At 38.2% G+C, this 18,152-nt stretch overlaps 1 protein-coding gene across 1 annotated transcript in view; it reads right to left on the bottom strand.

The window, feature by feature from the left end:
• HELB (DNA helicase B) overlaps nucleotides 1-18,152 on the bottom strand; it is a 36,443-nt gene that overhangs the window by 8,076 nt on the left and 10,215 nt on the right. Inside the window, exons 6-11 of the mRNA XM_021678619.1 lie at nucleotides 17,310-17,451; nucleotides 15,170-15,324; nucleotides 11,724-11,805; nucleotides 10,696-10,755; nucleotides 9,281-9,509; nucleotides 8,357-8,500 (exon numbers count right to left, since the gene is read on the bottom strand). Of these exons, the coding sequence (XP_021534294.1) occupies nucleotides 8,357-8,500; nucleotides 9,281-9,509; nucleotides 10,696-10,755; nucleotides 11,724-11,805; nucleotides 15,170-15,324; nucleotides 17,310-17,451 (812 nt within the window). The remainder of the gene's footprint in view (nucleotides 1-8,356; nucleotides 8,501-9,280; nucleotides 9,510-10,695; nucleotides 10,756-11,723; nucleotides 11,806-15,169; nucleotides 15,325-17,309; nucleotides 17,452-18,152) is intronic.

The following is an 18,152-nucleotide window of genomic DNA, read 5'->3' on the forward strand; positions in this document are numbered from 1 at the left end:
AGAACAGCCAGCCAAGACCAAGTTTACCAATCAATGAGAACGGCAGAACTCCAGTGCTAGGGGAATACTGCACATAGAATCCATGGCTTTTTTACCATGATTCTTTAGTCTTTCAAAGTTAATTTTTTTTAAACTTTTTTTTTTTTGATTTTTTCTTTTTCTCTTTTTCAACCAACATCTTATCAATCCCTTTTTTAAAAAACATTTTTATTTTTCATTTTTAGAGTCATATTCTATCCCTTCGTAGTAGTTACCCTTATTTTTGGCATATATACATATAAGTTGTTCTCTCTTTAAAATTTTGAGATAGTTTCTTCTAACAGATCAAAATATACCCTAAATCTCTAGTATATGGTTTTGTTCTACTCTCCTGTCTGATCACATTCTCTCCCTTTTTTTTTTAAATCCTCTTCTTTCTTTTTTCAAACAACTTCTTATCAATTCCTTTTATAAAATTTTTAATAATTTTCATCTTTACAGTCATATTCCACCCCTTCATCATATCAACCCTTATTTTTGTACATATATGTTTTTCTTTCTTTAAAATTTTGGGAGGCACTTTCTTCCAACAGACCAAAATACACCCAAATCTAGTGTGTGGCACTGATCTATGCACCAGCCTGATCATATTTGATCATATTCTGGGTTTTTTTGTTTTGTTCTGTTTTTGTTTTTGTTTTTTTTTCTTTTTTCTTTCTTTCCCTTTCTTTTCCCCTGGCTTCAGGTCTTTTCTGATTTGTTTAGAGTATATTTTCTGGGGACGTTGTTACCCTGTTAGCATTTTCTTCTCTCATTAATCTATTCTCCTCTGGACAAAATGACAAGACGGAAAAAATCACCTCAACAAAAAGAACAAGAGGTAGTAACGACTGCTAGGGACCTACTCAATACGGACATTAGTACAATGTCAGATCTAGAGTTCAGAATCATCACTTTAAAGATACTAGCTGGGCTTGAACAAAGCATGGAAGTTATTAGAGAAACGCTTTCTGGAGAAATAAAAGAACTAAAATCTAACCAAGTCGAAATCAAAAAGGCTGTTAATGAGGTGCAATCAAAAATGGGGGCGCTAACTGCTAGGATAAATGAGGCAGAAGAGAGAATCAGTGATACAGAAGACCAAATGATGGAAAATAAAGAAGCTGAGAAAAAGAGAGATAAACAACTACTGGATCACGAGGGCAGAATTCGAGAGATAAGCGATACCATAAGACGAAACAACATTAGAATAACTGGGATCCCAGAAGAAGAAGAAAGAGAGAGGGGGCAGAAGGTATATTGGAGCAAATTATAGCAGAGAACTTCCCTAATTTGGGGAAGGAAACAGGCATCAAAATCCAGGAAGCACAGAGAACCCCTCTTAAAATCAATAAAAATAGGTCAACACCCCAACATCTAATAGTAAAACTTACGAGTCTCGGAGACAAAGAGAAAATCCTGAAAGCAGCTCGGGAGAAGAGATATGTAACCTACAAGGGTAGAAACATTAGATTGGCAACAGACCTATCCACAGAGACCTGGCAGGCCAGAAAGGACTGGCAGGATATATTCAGAGCACTAAATGAGAAAAATATGCAGCCAAGAATACTATATCCAGCTAGGCTGTCATTGAAAATAGAAGGAGATAAAAAGCTTCCAGGACAAACAAAAACTAAAGGAATTTGCAAACACGAAACCAGCCCTACAAGAAATATTACAAGGGGTCCTCTAAGCAAAGAGAGAGCCTAAAAGCAACATAGACCAGAAAGGAACACAGACAATATACAGTAACAGTCACAGGCAATACAATGGCACTAAATACATATCTTTCAATAGTTACCCTGAATGTAAATGGGCTAAATGCCCCAATCAAAAGACACAGGCTATCAGACTGGATTAAAAAATAAGACCCATCGATATGCTCTCTGCAAGAGACTCATTTTAGACCCAAAGACACCCCCAGATTTAAAGTGAGGGGGTGGAAAACCATTTACCATGCTAATGGACACAAAAAGAAGCTGGGGTGGCAATCCTTATATCAGACAAATTAGATTTTAAACCAAAGACTGTAATAAGAGATGAGCAAGGACACTATATCTTACTTAAAGGGTCTATCCAACAAGAAGATCTAACAATTGTAAATATCTCTGCCCCTAACATGGGAGCAGCCAATTATATAAGCCAATTAATAACAAAAGCAAAGAAACACATCGACAACAATACAATAATAGTGGGGGACTTTAACACCCCCCTCACTGAAATGGACAGATTGTCTAAGCAAAAGATCAACAAGGAAATAAAGACCTTAAATGACACACTGGACCAAATGGACTTCACAGACATATTCAGAACATTCCATCCCAAAGCAACGGAATACACATTCTTCTCTAGTGCCCATGGAACATTCTCCAGAATCACATCCTAGGTCACAAATCAGGTCTCAACCGGTACCAAAAGACTGGGATCATTCCCTGCCTATTTTCAGACCACAATGCTTTGAAACTAGAATTCAATCACAAGACGAAAATCGGAAAGAACTCAAATACATGGAGGCTAAAGAGCATTCTACTAAAGAATGAATGGGTCAACCAGGAAATTAAAGAAGAATTTAAAAAATTCATGGAAACCAATGAAAATGAAAACACAACTGTTCAAATCTTTGGGATGCAGCAAAAGCAGTCCTAAGAGGCAAGTATATAGCAATACAAGCCTTTCTCATGAAACAAGAAAGGTCTCAAGTACACAACCTAACCCTACACCTAAAGGAGCTGGAGAAAGAACAGCAAATAAAGCCTAAACCCAGCAGGAGAAGAGAAATAATAAAGATCAGAGCAGAAATCAATGAAATAGAAACCAAAAGAACAGTAGAACAGATCAACGAAACTAGGAGCTGGTTCTTTGAAAGAATTAACAAGATTGATAAACCCCTGGCCAGACTTATCAAAAAGAAAAGAGAAATGACCCAAATCAACCAAATCATGAATGAAAGAGGAGAGATCACAACCAACACCAAAGAAATACAAACAATTATAAGAACATATTATGAGCAACTCTATGCCAGCAAATTAGATAACCTGGAAGAAATGGATGCACTCCTAGAGATGTATCAACTACCAAAACTGAACGAGGAAGAAATAGAAAACCTGAACAGACCTATAACCACTAAGGAAATTGAAGCAGTCATCAAAAATCTCCCAACAAACAAAAGCCCTGGGCCAGATGACTTCCCAGGGGAATTCTACGAAACATTTCAAGAAGAATTAATATCTATTCTTCTGAAACTGTTCCAAAAAACAGAAATGGAAGGAAAACTTCCAAACTCGTTTTATGAGGCCAGCATTACCTTGATCCCCAAACCAGACAAAGACCCCATCAAAAAGGAGAATTACAGACCAATATACCTGATGAACATGGATGCAAAAATTCTCACCAAAATACTAGCCAATAGGATCCAACAGTACATTAAAAGGATTATTCACCACAACCAAGTGGGATTTATCCCTGGGCTGCAAGGTTGGTTCAACATCCGCAAATCAATCAACGTGATACAATACATTAACAAAAGAAAGAACAAGAATCATATGATCCTCTCAATAGATGCAGAAAAAGCATTTGACAAAGTACAGCATCCTTTCTTGATCAAAACTCTTCAGAGTATAGGGATAGAGGGTACATACCTCAATATCATAAAAGCCATCTATGAAAAACCTACAGCAAATATCATTCTCAATGGGGAAAAACTGAGAGCTTTCCCCCTAAGGTCAGGAACGCAGCAGGGATGTCCACTATCACCACTGCTATTCAACATAGAATTAGAAGTCCTAGCCACAGCAATCAGACAACAAAAAGAAATCAAAGGCATCCAAATTGGCAAAGAAGAAGTCAAACTCTCACTCTTTGCAGATGATATGATACTTTATATGGAAAACCCAAAAGACTCCACCCCAAAACTGCTAGAACTCATACAGGAATTCAGTAAAGTGGCAGGATATAAAATCAATGCACAGAAATCAGTGGCATTCCTATACACCAACAACAAGACAGAAGAAAGAGAAATTAAGGAGTCGATCCCATTTACAATTGCACCCAAAACCATAAGATACCTAGGAATAAATCTAACCAAAGAGGCAAAGGATCTGTACTCAGAAAACTATAAAATACTCATGAAAGAAATTGAGGAAGATATAAAGAAATGGAAAAACGTTCCATGCTCATGGATTGGAAGAACAAATATTGTGAAGATGTCAATGCTACCTAGAGCAATCTACACATTCAATGCAATCCCCATCATAATACCATCGACTTTTTTCAAAGAAATGGAACAAATAATCCTAAAATTTGTATGGAACCAGAAAAGACCCCGAATAGCCAGAGGAATGTTGAAAAAGAAAAGCAAAGCTGGCGGCATCACCATTCCAGACTTCCAGCTCTATTACAAAGCTGTCATCATCAAGACAGTATGGTACTGGCACAAAAACAGACACATAGATCAATGGAACAGAATAGAGAGCCCAGAAATGGACCCTCAACTCTATGGTCAACTAATCTTCGACAAAGCAGGAAAGAATGTCCAATGGAACAAAGACAGTCTCTTCAACAAATGGTGTTGGGAAAATTGGACAGCCACATGCAGAAGAATGAAACTGGACCATTTCCTTACACCACACACAAAAATAGACTCCAAATGGTTGAAAGACCTAAATGTGAGACAGGAGTCCATCAAAATCCTAAAGGAGAACACAGGCAGCAACCTCTTTGACCTCAGCTGCAGCAACTTCTTCCTAGAAACATCGCCAAAGGCAAGGGAAGCAAGGGCAAAAATGAACTATTGGGACCTCATCAAGATAAAAAGCTTTTGCACAGCAAAAGAAACAGTCAACAAAACCAAAAGACAACTGACAGAATGGGAGAAGATATTTGCAAATGACATCAGATAAAGGGCTAGTATCCAAAATCTATAAAGAACTTATCAAACTCAACATCCAAAGAACAAAGAATCCAATCAAGAAATGGGCAGAAGACATGAACAGACATTTCTGCAAAGAAGATATCCAATGGCCAACAGACAAATGAAAAAGTACTCAACATCGCTCGGCATCAGGGAAATCCAAATCAAAACCTCAATGAGATACCACCTCACACCAGTCAGAATGGCTAAAATTAACAAGTCAGGAAACAACAGATGTTGGTGGGGATGCGGAGAAAGGGGAACCCTCCTACACCGTTGGTGGGAATGCAAGCTGGTGCAACCACTCTGGAAAACAGTATGGAGGTTCCTCAAAAAGTTGAAAATAGAGCTACCCTACGACCCAGCAATTGCACTACTGAGTATTTACCCCAAAGATACAAATGTAGGGATCCAAAGGGGTAGGTGCACCCCGATGTTTATAGCAGCAATGTCCACAATAGCCAAACTGTGGAAAGAGCCAAGATGTCCATCGACAGATGAATGGATAAAGAAGACGTGGTATATATATACAATGGAATATTATGCAGCCATCAAAAGGAATGAGATCTTGCCATTTGCAACGACATAGATGGAACTGGAGGGTGTTATGCTGAGCGAAATAAGTCAATCAGAGAAAGACATGTATCATATGACCTCACTGAAATGAGGAATTCTTTTTTTTTTTTTAAGATTTTATTTATTTATTTATTAGAGAGCGAGCGAGAGAGAAACAGCATGAGAGAGGAGAGGGTCAGAGGGAGAAGCAGGCTCCCCGCTGAGCCAGGAGCCCGATGTGGGACTCGAACCCAGGACCCTGGGATCATGACCTGAGCCGAAGGCAGTCGCTTAACCAACTGAGCCACCCAGGCGCCCAATATGAGGAATTCTTAATCTCAGGAAACAAACTGAGGGTTGCTGGAGTGGGGGGTGGGGTGGGAGAGATGGGGTGGCTGGGTGAGAGACACTGGGGAGGGTATGTGCTATGGTGAGCGCTGTGAATTGTGCAAGACTGTTGAATCACAGATCTGTACCTCTGAAACAAATAATGCAATATATGTTAAGAAAAAAAAAAAGAAGATAGCAGGAGGGGAAGAATGAAGGGGGGGAATCGGAGGGGGAGACGAACCATGAGAGACGATGGACTCTGAAAAACAAACTGAGGGTTCTAGAGGGGAGGGGGTTGGGAGGCTGGGTTAGCCTGGTGATGCGTATTAAAGAGGGCACGTTCTGCACGGAGCACTGGGTGTTATGCACAAACAATGAATTATGGAACACTACATCAAAAACTAATGATGTAATGTATGGTGATTAACATAACAATAAAAAATTAAAAAAAAAAGAATACAGTATATAATACATAGAACATCCAAGATATGTGTTAATCAACTGTTTACATTATTGGTAAGGCTTCTGGTCAACAGTAGGCTATGAGTAGTTAAGTCTTTGGGAAATCAAAAATTGTAATGGATTTCTGACTACAACGAGGGGTCGCTGCCCCAAATCCCCACAGTGTCCAAGGGTCAATTGTAGTTTACTTATTGTTTCATGACTGTGTCTGTCTGTCTCCTTCCTCCTCCCCACCAAATGTAATCTTCCCAGTGGCAGGTATCTTTGTTTGTTTCATGGACTGATCTAAACCAAGCACCAAGAACAGTCTAACTCAATAAATATTTGTTGAACTGAACTGAACGTGGAAGAAACAAACTACACTCATACGAGATAACAATCACGAATGTTCTCAGAGGTAAGAGATGCTATTTCAACCACAAAACAAGAGCCAGATTTAATAAAAGGAACACTTAGAGATAGTTACTACAACCTTAATCGAGTAATAAAAAGATCCCTTCATACTTCATTTGTCCAGAAATGTAAAAAAAGACTGGATTATAAATTTGAGGAAATCTCTCAGAAAATACAGCAAAATGATAATGAGATGGAAAGCAGGAGAGAGATAAGAAATTTGGATAATCAGTTCTGGAGGTTGAACATAGTAGACATTCTAGAAAGACAAAACAGAGAAAACTGAGGACAAGAAATCTTAATGAAATTATTCAAGAAAATTCCCCCAAATTGACTGATATGAGTTTCCAGAATTACAGAGATCCCATCATAAAGATCCATGGGAGAAATTTTGCCAGGACCTCGAAGCCAGGAATATTTGTACTTCTTAACACTGGCTGTTTTATTTATTTATTTATTTATTTTTTATCCAGTAGACACAGTCCACTGACTGCTTCTCTCTTGTTTTGAAAATTTAAAGCCAAATCTGCAGTCTACACTAGCAAACAAATAGGTCAGTGCACACATCAGCATTCCATCCCACTCTTAGCGAGAATCCTTTTATCACCCTTACCTTTATTTTCCACTTGACATCATTTCTTTATCTTCAAAAAAAAAAAAAATCAGGCTGAATTGTGGGCATTTTTTATAAGTCATTTCAAATTCCTTTTGGAACTGAGATGGAGTAGGTTAATAAATAAAACACCATCTACTTAAAAAAAAAAAAAAAATCCCTATGCTAATTAATGTTTCCCTACCAGTAGAGGACACAGGCTAACCTAAATTTTTCCACATGCAAATGTAGGCTGATGCAGCTTCATGATTAAAGCAACACACCAACATCAAAGAGGGGCGCTCAAAACAGTGAGTTAAATAACAGAGCCACAAATAGCTTATGGGAATTCAAGAGTATTAGAATGGAGCTAAGGGGCACCTGGGTGGCTCAGTCGGTTAAACATCCGACTCTTGATTTCAGCTCAGGTCATGATCTCAGGATTGTGAGATCAAGCCCCACATCAAGCTCCAAACCCAGTGTGGAGCCTGCTTAAGATTCTCTGTCTCCCTCTGCCCCTTCTCGCCCGCCCCCCCCCAAAAAGAGTTTAAATGCAAATTGCACTAAATGCAATGTTGTGTCCAGGATTAGATCCTGGGACAGAAAAGGGGTATTAGTGGAAAACTGGCAAAATCCAAATAAAGTGTGTAGCTTAGTTAATAGTATTCTTCTAATGGTAATTTCTTAGTTTTGACAAAAACACCATAGTTGTGTAGGATGTTAACATTAGGGAAAGTTGGTTGAAGGGCACATGGGAATAGTCTGTGCTACCTTTCCAACTCTTGTATAAAACTAAAATTATTCCCAAGTAGAAAGGAGCTGCCTCACAAGAGCAAAGGCAAAGGACACATTTGTCAAAACCCATCCAGCTTTATAAATATAAATGCCTATGGAAATTATACCCCAATAAAGTTGATTATGTAACAGTAAAAAAGTAAGCTGCAAAGATAAATAAACATCACACCACCATTTATGTACGCCTTGGTAACCTGTCTCTCATTAAATAAATAAAGGCAACAAAATCAAGAAGAAAATCATTGAAGGTACTCTATGGCTCCGAAACCTGTCCAAATAGCTTTATAAATGTCCACTGTTACCTGAAAAGTGTGGATAGTTCTTGCCCATGCATGTTTAATGTGACAATATTTCATTAGTTTTTCAAAGTCCACCGTTATTTCCAAGCCAGCTGCATTATTAATGGTCAAAGATCTTCTCTTTCCAAAAGTTACATCAGTGACATCCTATAACCAAAACAAGGAACTATTTTGTATGTTTTCAAATATGCACACTTTGTAGAGATATTCTATTTTTGTGTTGAACATAAAATAGCATGTATGTTCACAATTACTAAGAACTTTCAAAAGGCTAAAACCTACACTTGAGCACAAACTGAATACATATACACCCAAATTTTAGTAAACTTGAAACTTGACCTTAATTTGACTCTCTGGAAAACAGACAGTGTTGTCTGACTTATTCTGGAGTCTATACATTTCACTTCTTGCACTGACTATGTAAATCTGCATATACTCTTTGCAAAAAGTTTATTTTTCCTCACAGCTTGTAAAGAATAACCTCCAAGTTTAAGAGGGCATTTATACAATGAGAACAAATTCAAGGAAGCTTCTCTTGTTTCTACAGTTAAGCAGCAACCAAGGAGATGATGCTTTGCAAAATACAATAAGTGTGTCACTTTTTCCTTATTTTTGTTACCCAAGCTCTTCGAACTTATTAAAAATATGTTTCTTCACAAAGTCTTCCAGAAAATATAAGAGAAAGAAACATGTCCCAACTCATTTTATGAAGCCAGCATTATTACTCTGACACCAAAACCAGACATTACTAGATAACTACAAACCAATATCCCTCATAAACATGAATGCAAAAATATTAGCAAAAAATTATGGAAGAATGTCAACTCTGATATGATTAGATTCTGAATCAAACCTAGGGCAATTAAAAAAAAAACACCTATCTCTAATAGGTAAAAAGGAAGGTACTATTTTTATGTTGTCACTTACCTTTGTTATAAAAAATATTTCTCCATTGCAGAGTCGAATATCACTTTCAAAGTCATGCTTATTTTTAGCAAAACCATGAGGAGTACCACTAAAGTCTTCACCACTGGCCTCTCGTTCATTACTTTCCTGACTGGGAGAGGTACTTTCAGGGAGTAACTCCGAGAGATATGCATTCCTGGTACAACAAATTTTATCACCAACTCCAAACTGAAGTCTATTCCGATGGTCTCTGGGTCAGAAAATGAGAATACGTCATCAAGGTTTGGAAAACCTCAATTTCATTTTGTTTAAGCATTAACCCCCACTCAGATCTGATCCAATTTTCAAAATGATTTCCACACTCTATCTTTACTTCACTTTTTTTCTCCAAATGTCAACAAGAAATCGGGCTCCCACAGTCATGGTCTGATTACCTCTCCCCTCTGTGGCACCTCAAACCCAAAGATATATCCCAGACAAATATTTTCAAATTAGAAATCTTGGCATAAATGCTGACATCTCTCTTGTCCTCTATATTCTAAAAGTTGCCCAAAATCTTATTGAGTCTACCTTTTAAATTCATCCTCTCCTCTCCAATCTCTCCTATCACTACCCTATTTCACGTCTTACCCCATGTACACATATTTCTAGTCTAATAATTATGACCTTATATCAGAATAGGAGCAGCATATTAAACGCTGGTGATATACCTGTTACTGAGCTAAATCCTTTAGAGATATTATTTCATTTCATCCTCACTACAACTCCATGAGGGAAATGCTGCGTCGGTATCCTCTTTTTACGTATGTGGAAAAGTGAAACTGCTTGCCAAGATCAGAGTCACTGGGACACAGACTGGAAGACCTCCCGCTGGTGCTTTCTAACCCTTTGTGAGGCTATCTAAGGTGGTTTTCGTGTGTGTCTTCCCTCAACAGACAGGGAGCTCCTCCTGGAACTTCCACATCTCTAATTTCTCTGCACTTAATAAATACTAGGTGTTGATAAATGCAAGAGAAGTGAGTTAATTCTTCCTGTGTGTAAACAGAGCCACTTTTCCACACTTATATTTCTCTTATAGATGTCCACTAAGGTGCTCTCTGCGGGCATCCTGTTGCTAAGGTTCTTGGACACACCTATGTACATATTCTATTTGGAAAACATTCTGAATTCCCCACACTCAACTTGGAGAAACTGGAGGTTGCCAACTTGAAAACCACAAGGAAAACTGTATTCCTTATTTGCTTATTACACTGACTGCCACAACAGTCAGTTCTTAAACATACATATTATATTTAATTGAAGAGATCATTTGACTTCACAAATGAGAATAAAAAAGATTTTAAATATGTGGCTACAATGATAAATGTCAAAAACAAATAAAAGGACGGTGAATAAAGGAAGGACTGTCCTGGAGCTTTCCGATCTTTAGTGCTCACTTGATTAGGTGGCCCGTGTAGTGCTTGCAACAGCAGGCGTTGATGACGTCACAGTCTTGCCTGAAACACATGAATAAGCAAGAAGCAAGGGTCACCTTAAAGGTCTCTATTTTGTGTTTATTCCTGTTACCAACGATGACAATGTACTACACGCTATAAAAAGTTTCCAGGAGTCTCTCCAGGAAAAAAGCGTTTTGTAATTTTTATCTTTTCTTTTTATAAAAAGAAAAATAGAATTTTTTAAGTAATCTCTATACCCAATGTGGGGCTTGAATTCACAACCCTGAGATCAAGAGTCCCACGCTCCACTGACTGAGCCATCCAAGTGCCTCTGTAATTTTTATCTTAATGTAAACCTTTGTTCCACTCAGATTTCATGGGAGTTTCCAAATATAGTATTTGGTAGAAAGAGCCCTATTTATTTTTTTTTAACATTTTATTTATTTATTTTGAGAGAAAGACAGCGCAAGTGGGGAGAGGGGCAGAGAGAGAGAGAGAGAGGGAGAGAGAGAATCCCAAGCAGGCTCCATGTTCAGCGCTCAGGGCAGAGCCTGATGCGGACTGCACCACACAACCCCAAGATCATGACCTGAACCAAAATCGAGTCAGATGCTTAACCGACTGAGTCATCCAGGTGCCCTGAAAGAGCCCTGTTTAAAAACTGCCCTCGGGGCGCCTGGGTGGCTCAGTCGTTAGGCGTCTGCCTTCGGCTCAGGTCATGATCCCAGGGTCCCGGGATCGAGCCCCGCATCGGGCTCCCTGCTCGGCGGGAAGCCTGCTTCTCCCTCTCCCCCGCCCTCTGCTTGTGTTCCCTCTCTCGCTGTGTTTCTCTCTGTCAAATAAATAAAATCTTTAAAAAAAAAAACAAAAACAACTGCTCTCTGCCATGTCTAACAAAGAAATACCTCAAAATTAGAGAGAGAATTAGCAGTGATGAATGATGAGAGTCTCCCATTTAAACAGAATCTATGTAAGTTACAAGATTTAAAAGCTAGACTAAGAACATTAAAATGCTTTAAATGCGTTACCTTCTAAAGGCAATAAATTGGGATGTTTGCGCATCTTGTAGGTCATTTTCTTTGAGTAAGGTTCTAACTGCAGAATATAAATCTGGTAATTCAAGAGAAAAAAAGTTAACACAGAAAAGCACCAAATTACAACATTGTTTTGATGGAGCAACTAACTCAGAATTCCTGCTAAGGGAGCTCCGGGAAATGGAATACAAGTTGGCCATGGGAACATCAACCTCATTTGCTACTGCAGCCAGAGCACCAGAAGAGAGAACGACAATGAGGGTTCCAGATGCCCTATCCTCAACAGGGACGTCAACCACTAGCCAGGACAGCTCCTAATCTGTAATACAACCACTCACCACTGATGCTTAGTGAATGCTGAATTTAAAATATGAGCAAGAGGACCAACTATGTAACAGAATCCCTGTAAGGTAAGACTCTCTTCTGTTTGAAGTTCTGGTGGTAGTTGAATTATAATTTGAGGATCTCTATGCTTTGCACATGTTATTTCACTGAATCTAATCTTCACAACATTCACAGGAGGCAGGTATTAGATCCAAGGTTGATATTTAATATAAAATATTGAGACACTTCCATGAAGGATGGAAAATAGCTACTCCCCAAACACCGCAATGCCCCACCCCCACCCCAACCATGTGTTTGCTACCCCTAGGACCACCAGAGCTCCCCATGATCCAGCAACTAAAAGGTTAACCCTGGCATAGGGGACACCCATCCCAAGGGTGGCCACACCTAACCAGCTATGAAATAGCTTGACCACAAACATCGATTATATTCTAGATATAAATGTGAAGCTGAGGCTCTTGGAAGTAAAGTCATTTTCCAAATGGCAGAGGGTGGCTGGCCTCCCTTTTAGACCTGAGGTCACTGGTAATGAGGACATCCCACTTATAACCTCCCTCAAAGCGCTGAGAAGTAGACTTCCTCTAATCTGTCTTACCAATAGTACAAAAGAGTGAACATTTCTCATGAGAGAGAGAGAAGATATAAAAATTTGGGTAAGAGCATTTTAGGCTTTTGTGCCTTCCCCTTGTAGCAGATGAATCACAGGGGAATGAAAAAGCCCAGGCCTCGTGATGCCCTGCTCTAGGAAGACTAAATTAGTTGCTTACTGAGCCCTTCATCATTCAGATGAAGGGAAGATTCTCACTGAAAAATGGCCACTCAGCTCACCCCAGCCAACCCCTGGCCTGTCAGAGCAGGAATTTGTTTTCCTTTACACGTACGAGATCGTGCTGTTCTGGTCTTGCTCTCTTCATTCTCTGGACATCTTACAGATCAGTATGTACACTGTATTTCATTGATTCTAAGATACACATTTTTCTCACACTTCAGCATCTCTGAAGTTGTAGCCCAGCTATGAAGCCTGTCTTCGGTCTTTGTACTTTGTACTTTGTAATAACGGGAATAATTTACTCAGTAACTTAATTATTAATGGGAAAGTACTATATGCCTCTCTCTAAGGAGTATTTATTTAGTTCTCTTGAAGAAGGGACTAATTTGCTAGCTGAAGGTTGTAGTTAAGATGGAAAAACAGCATCAGCTGAGCTCTGCTGCCATTCTGAAACAGACCACTCTTTTTCTTAAAGTATACTCCCGACATCATAAAGAATGGGCACCAGAAATAAAACCAACGACATTTTAGGTAGATCTAAATGGAGTGGCAAGGAGGGCACATTCCTTAACCGGCTAAGTTTCATCTTTTTATCTGTACTAGTACTTACTCTTGACTAAGCTGTTGTGAGAATAAATATCACCTATTAATTATTCACAATATATTTAATAAAAAATCACAAAGCAATGTGCAGCTCATAATCCCATTTACATAAGACAGAAATAAATAATATATGTTTGTGTATGAATATAATAAGGTTTAAAAGGATCAACACCAAACTTACTACATAGTAAGAGTAATGGATGAGTAAGAGTAGTAGTACGCAACCTTTTGGGGGTTGCCTTGGGGGAAACAGAGAGGAAGATAACAGGGAAATATTCATTTTTATGTCAGACATTCCTGATTATTTGACCTTTTCTTAAGGGACAGAAATTATTTCTACAATCAAAAAAATCAAAAGGGCATTTATAGAATACTATGTATTATATGATCCTGTTTCAAAAGAGAAAAAAATTATTGTAACATGTGAATGGACCCCAACCCAAGGGAACCGCGACTATGACCCACAAAGCAGGAGAGGCTTACACATAAAGCAGTACATCACTTAATTTCACATTGGAGTGAAGGTCGCTAAGTAGTTAGGATATACCCTTAAGAATGATGACTACAATATATTCTCAGTAATAATCATTTAAATCTTCACTAATTCAATTTTGAGTAAACCATTACACTATTTTAAAAAGTTTGCTGAGCGCCTGGGTGGCTCAGTCGGTTAAGCGACTGTCTTCGGCTCAGGTCATGATCCCGGCGTCCCGGGATCGAGTCCCACATCGGGCTCCCTGCTCGGCGGGGAGTCTGCTTCTCCCTCTAACCCTACCCCCTCTTGCGCTCTCTCTCTCACTCTCTCTCCCTCTCAAATAAATAAAATCTTTAAAAAAAAAAAAGAAAAAAGAAAAAGTTTGCTAAGTATGTTTAGAATACACATAAAGATCAAAAGGTTTCATCAATTTGTAATAGATCATTTAATATCTATTATTCACGAAAAACTAACAGTTCTATAGCACCTCGAAACCGATGAGTGCCCTCAACCCTCACAACAGCTCCACGGGCAGTGTCCTGTGAATCCCATTTTACAAATGGTTAAGTGATGTGACATGGGTCATACACATAAGGGAAAAGACTCTGTGCTCTTTTTGACCCTATTACGTTGTCACCCTCAGACCCCTAATTAGAAGCAATGCCTGTCCATTTTATAAGAAACAGAAAGAACTAGTAGGAACTCAACTTGGCAACAGTTTGACCAATATTTTTGGTTCACAAATGTACCCAAAATAGCAAAGGTAATTTCCAATTGCTATACAAGAAAATCTTCATTAATTAGGAAATGCTTTCTCCTGAATGAACTTGGATTCCTAAGGCTTTGCTTCATTTTAAACTAATCATCTACATCCGTCTATTCACTCAGTAAATACTTACTAAGCCCTTAGTGTGTATGTGTCAAGAGCTTACTTCTTGGGTATGTATGTGTGCATGTGTGTGTTTATATTGCATCATTAGTCCTTCCAAATTCCTTCCAGAGCATGATGTTATACGTATGATCTGTTAAGGCAGATCTGGTTACATATGTTAGGCTGGGAGAGCTTACTTCTTTACCAAATTCTAAGGTACTCTGCTTCTGATGATGAATAAATAGTTTATTTCGGTGCCTAAATTTTCTACTAGCAATATTTATCTTTACCATCAAATAAAATTACAACTAGTCATTTAGTAAGTATATTATAAAACTGAAATTATAACCCTACATAATACAGAAGTTTATACTTACAAGAGTGAGGATCATTTTTCGATAACTGAGAGCTGGCATCCTCTTCTGGGAGTCTGATAAAAATAAATGTTTTATCTTGTATTGAGGCAGGGAGTGTTGGATTATCAGAGATATTCAGCTCTGCATCAAATATTGGAAATTGGCGTCTTGAGATTCTTAAGTGAAGATAAAATAACACAGCAAGAACATTAGTATCCAAAAATGTGTCTTCATATATCATCAGAGATAATGTCATTACAATAACTAATAGATAATAAATAAGACGAAAAGGCTACCCATATAGGCATTATAAATAGTAAATGAGTTATAAAATAGAATTAGCAAGACCATAAAGTTACACTTACCAATCAGTCCCCTACCCCTAGCAAATTAAAAGCATTAGAAAAAACTGCCAGGAATTTACCGTTCTGAGAACTTGACCTACTCTCCTCCAGACCAGGAAAGAACTATTCAGGGTAGGTATTATCCTCATTTCACAGGTGAGTAGCATGAGGCTTATGCAACTGCAGTGGGTTGCCCATGGCCACAGAGGTAGAAAGCAGAGGAGCTAGGAGGCAAATCTGGGCCCTTCTGGCTCCATAAACCCTTTCTATTTCAATGAATCTGGACTCTTTGGGGCCTTTTTCATAGGCTTACATCACACTCTTTTTCTCCTTTCTTTTGTGTATATCATACAAGTGTCCTCATTTTCTCAGTTGAACCAAATATTCACATCTTCTCTTTGTGTCTATGCCCTCAACCTTCTTTTGTTCTTTTATTTCCCAAGACTAGCAAATCCTATTAGAAAACAGAGCATGGGGCAGGTGCCTTATCATAACAGAGTCTCTCCTTGGTTGTCTGGAAGAAGACCAACTCCCTGAAAAGACCTAACGGCAATCTGGCTATTAAAGCTAGTGGTACCCTACTGTCATCTTCAATCCTTCCCCACAAGGTTGAAAGGGAGGAAAGGGAAGAAGGCTGTCCTTGCTGAAATATCCCAGATCCAATTCTGGGGATGCTGAGAATCACCATGGATTTCCTGTTTTGCTTCTGACCCATAACATGAAACACACTTCTAACTCTAGGAGTCCTTCCCTGCTATCACTAGGATCCTTGTGACATTAAATATTTGGTGATGACAAGAAGGAATGATGAAAGCAGCACAGCTCAAATAACATCAAAAGGGTTAATAAAAGGAATTCCTAAGTTTCAGATAAAACAGACTTCTGAGAAATCTAATGTGCTTTAGATTCTTCTGAGATTTTCAGACTTTAAAGTGACCAATCATCTACCAACCTCCCCCAAACAAGGTGGCCTTTAGGTAGGAGCAGGAGGGTTAGACAAAAAGAATATTCCACATCCAACTGCATTCTTTTGCTTAATGTCTTGATATGAACCTACAACATCCTACCTTATCCCTGTCAATCCTTCCTATACTCCTACAATCCTATCCAGGGCAGACAGGGGCATAGAGAAAGGACATTCTGAATGTTCTAATTTCTGCTGAATCCAACCAAGAAAATGTTTGAGCAACAAAAACAACATTTCATAAAAGAATGTCAAAAAACAAAGATAAATTTTGGCCCGATGAATAAAACAGTCTCTTAGAGTGATCCTCTGTAACTAGAGGATCACTCTAAAGGCATATGCAAAAACTAAGGGGAAAGAAGGATTCTTTTCTACACTAAGGGGAGTAATATGCCATGGGTGCCACCAGGATTCATCAAGGAATAAAATACCATATTCCCTTTTTTGGGGGGGGCCTCGGGGCTCCCCTTACAAAAATTAGGGGATAATTCTTCCTCATTCTCCCTTGAACTCTAATGAACTCATTTCCAACTCTCTGTTTCCCTTAGGCTTATTCTAGGCTTTAAGCTTGATGCAACTTTAATTCACATATATACTTTTTAAATCAGGAAAACACATTCACTTAAATTTCAATAATAATTCATGCTGGACCAGTAATGAAAAACATTACTTTTGTTTTTCTAACTGTGGGGCAAAAGGTCCATATATACCTGAAGGCTAGAATAAGTTTGCTAGAAGGGCACAGGAAATGTACTGCACTTAACTGTCCTAATTCAAAAACTAATAGATATGTTTTTTACTTTTTATTTCTAATACAACAGAGAGAAAATGCAAAATTTTCATTATACTATACCTTGTGGCATTGTTGACAATTAGCTCAGATTCTGCTCTATGGTTTTTCTTTAGTTCAATAGCACAATTTCTTGACTTAAGAGTCTCAAAAAGATCTATCAGCAAGTTACCAGGTTCGATGCTGGGCAACTGTCTAATATCACCTAAAAGGAGAATAAGATACAGCAGGTTTTCGGTAAGAGGGTTCCTGAAATTTAGAAGTTGTTTTTATTTCTCCCTACTGATATATGCTATGATTATAAAGATTTATTCTAAGAAAAAAGCCCCCCCAAAATTACTTAAGAACATTAACTCTTTAAAAATGTTATTTAACAACAACAAAGCATTCAGAGTAAACAGTATGAGATATAAAAAACAGTGATAACACAGTAAGGTACAATCTGAATTGAACTTCCTTCATACCTATAACCCCAGGCAAACTGTGTAGGGGCATATATTTTAGAGAAAAACAGGCCTTAGAATCTTAGGTATATGGTATTCAGCCACCTACTCAGTCTTGCTCAACGTCTTAGTAGACCTGGAAGAATCTATGGCCTCAAATAAATAAAATAAACATATAAAATATAAAATAAACAAACCCAACATATTTGATAATAGATAAATTCCTGTAATATAACGATAATGTTTGGCTCTGTTAGAAATCTCTTGAAACAAACCAACCCTGGAGTGAAAAAAACAACTCTTCTCAGTGGAAACTGGGGGAATGCTTAAGCCATTAACAGAATCAAATGTTTACAGCATGTCCTCAAAGACCTAAGAGAATTATCTGTATACAATTTGATTCTCACAATATGATTCTCTATGAAATCATAGTCTACAGACCAGTAGTACCCAACAGAATCTA

This window comes from Neomonachus schauinslandi, chromosome 5, assembly GCF_002201575.2.
Source record: "Neomonachus schauinslandi chromosome 5, ASM220157v2, whole genome shotgun sequence".
NCBI lineage: Eukaryota > Metazoa > Chordata > Mammalia > Carnivora > Phocidae > Neomonachus > Neomonachus schauinslandi.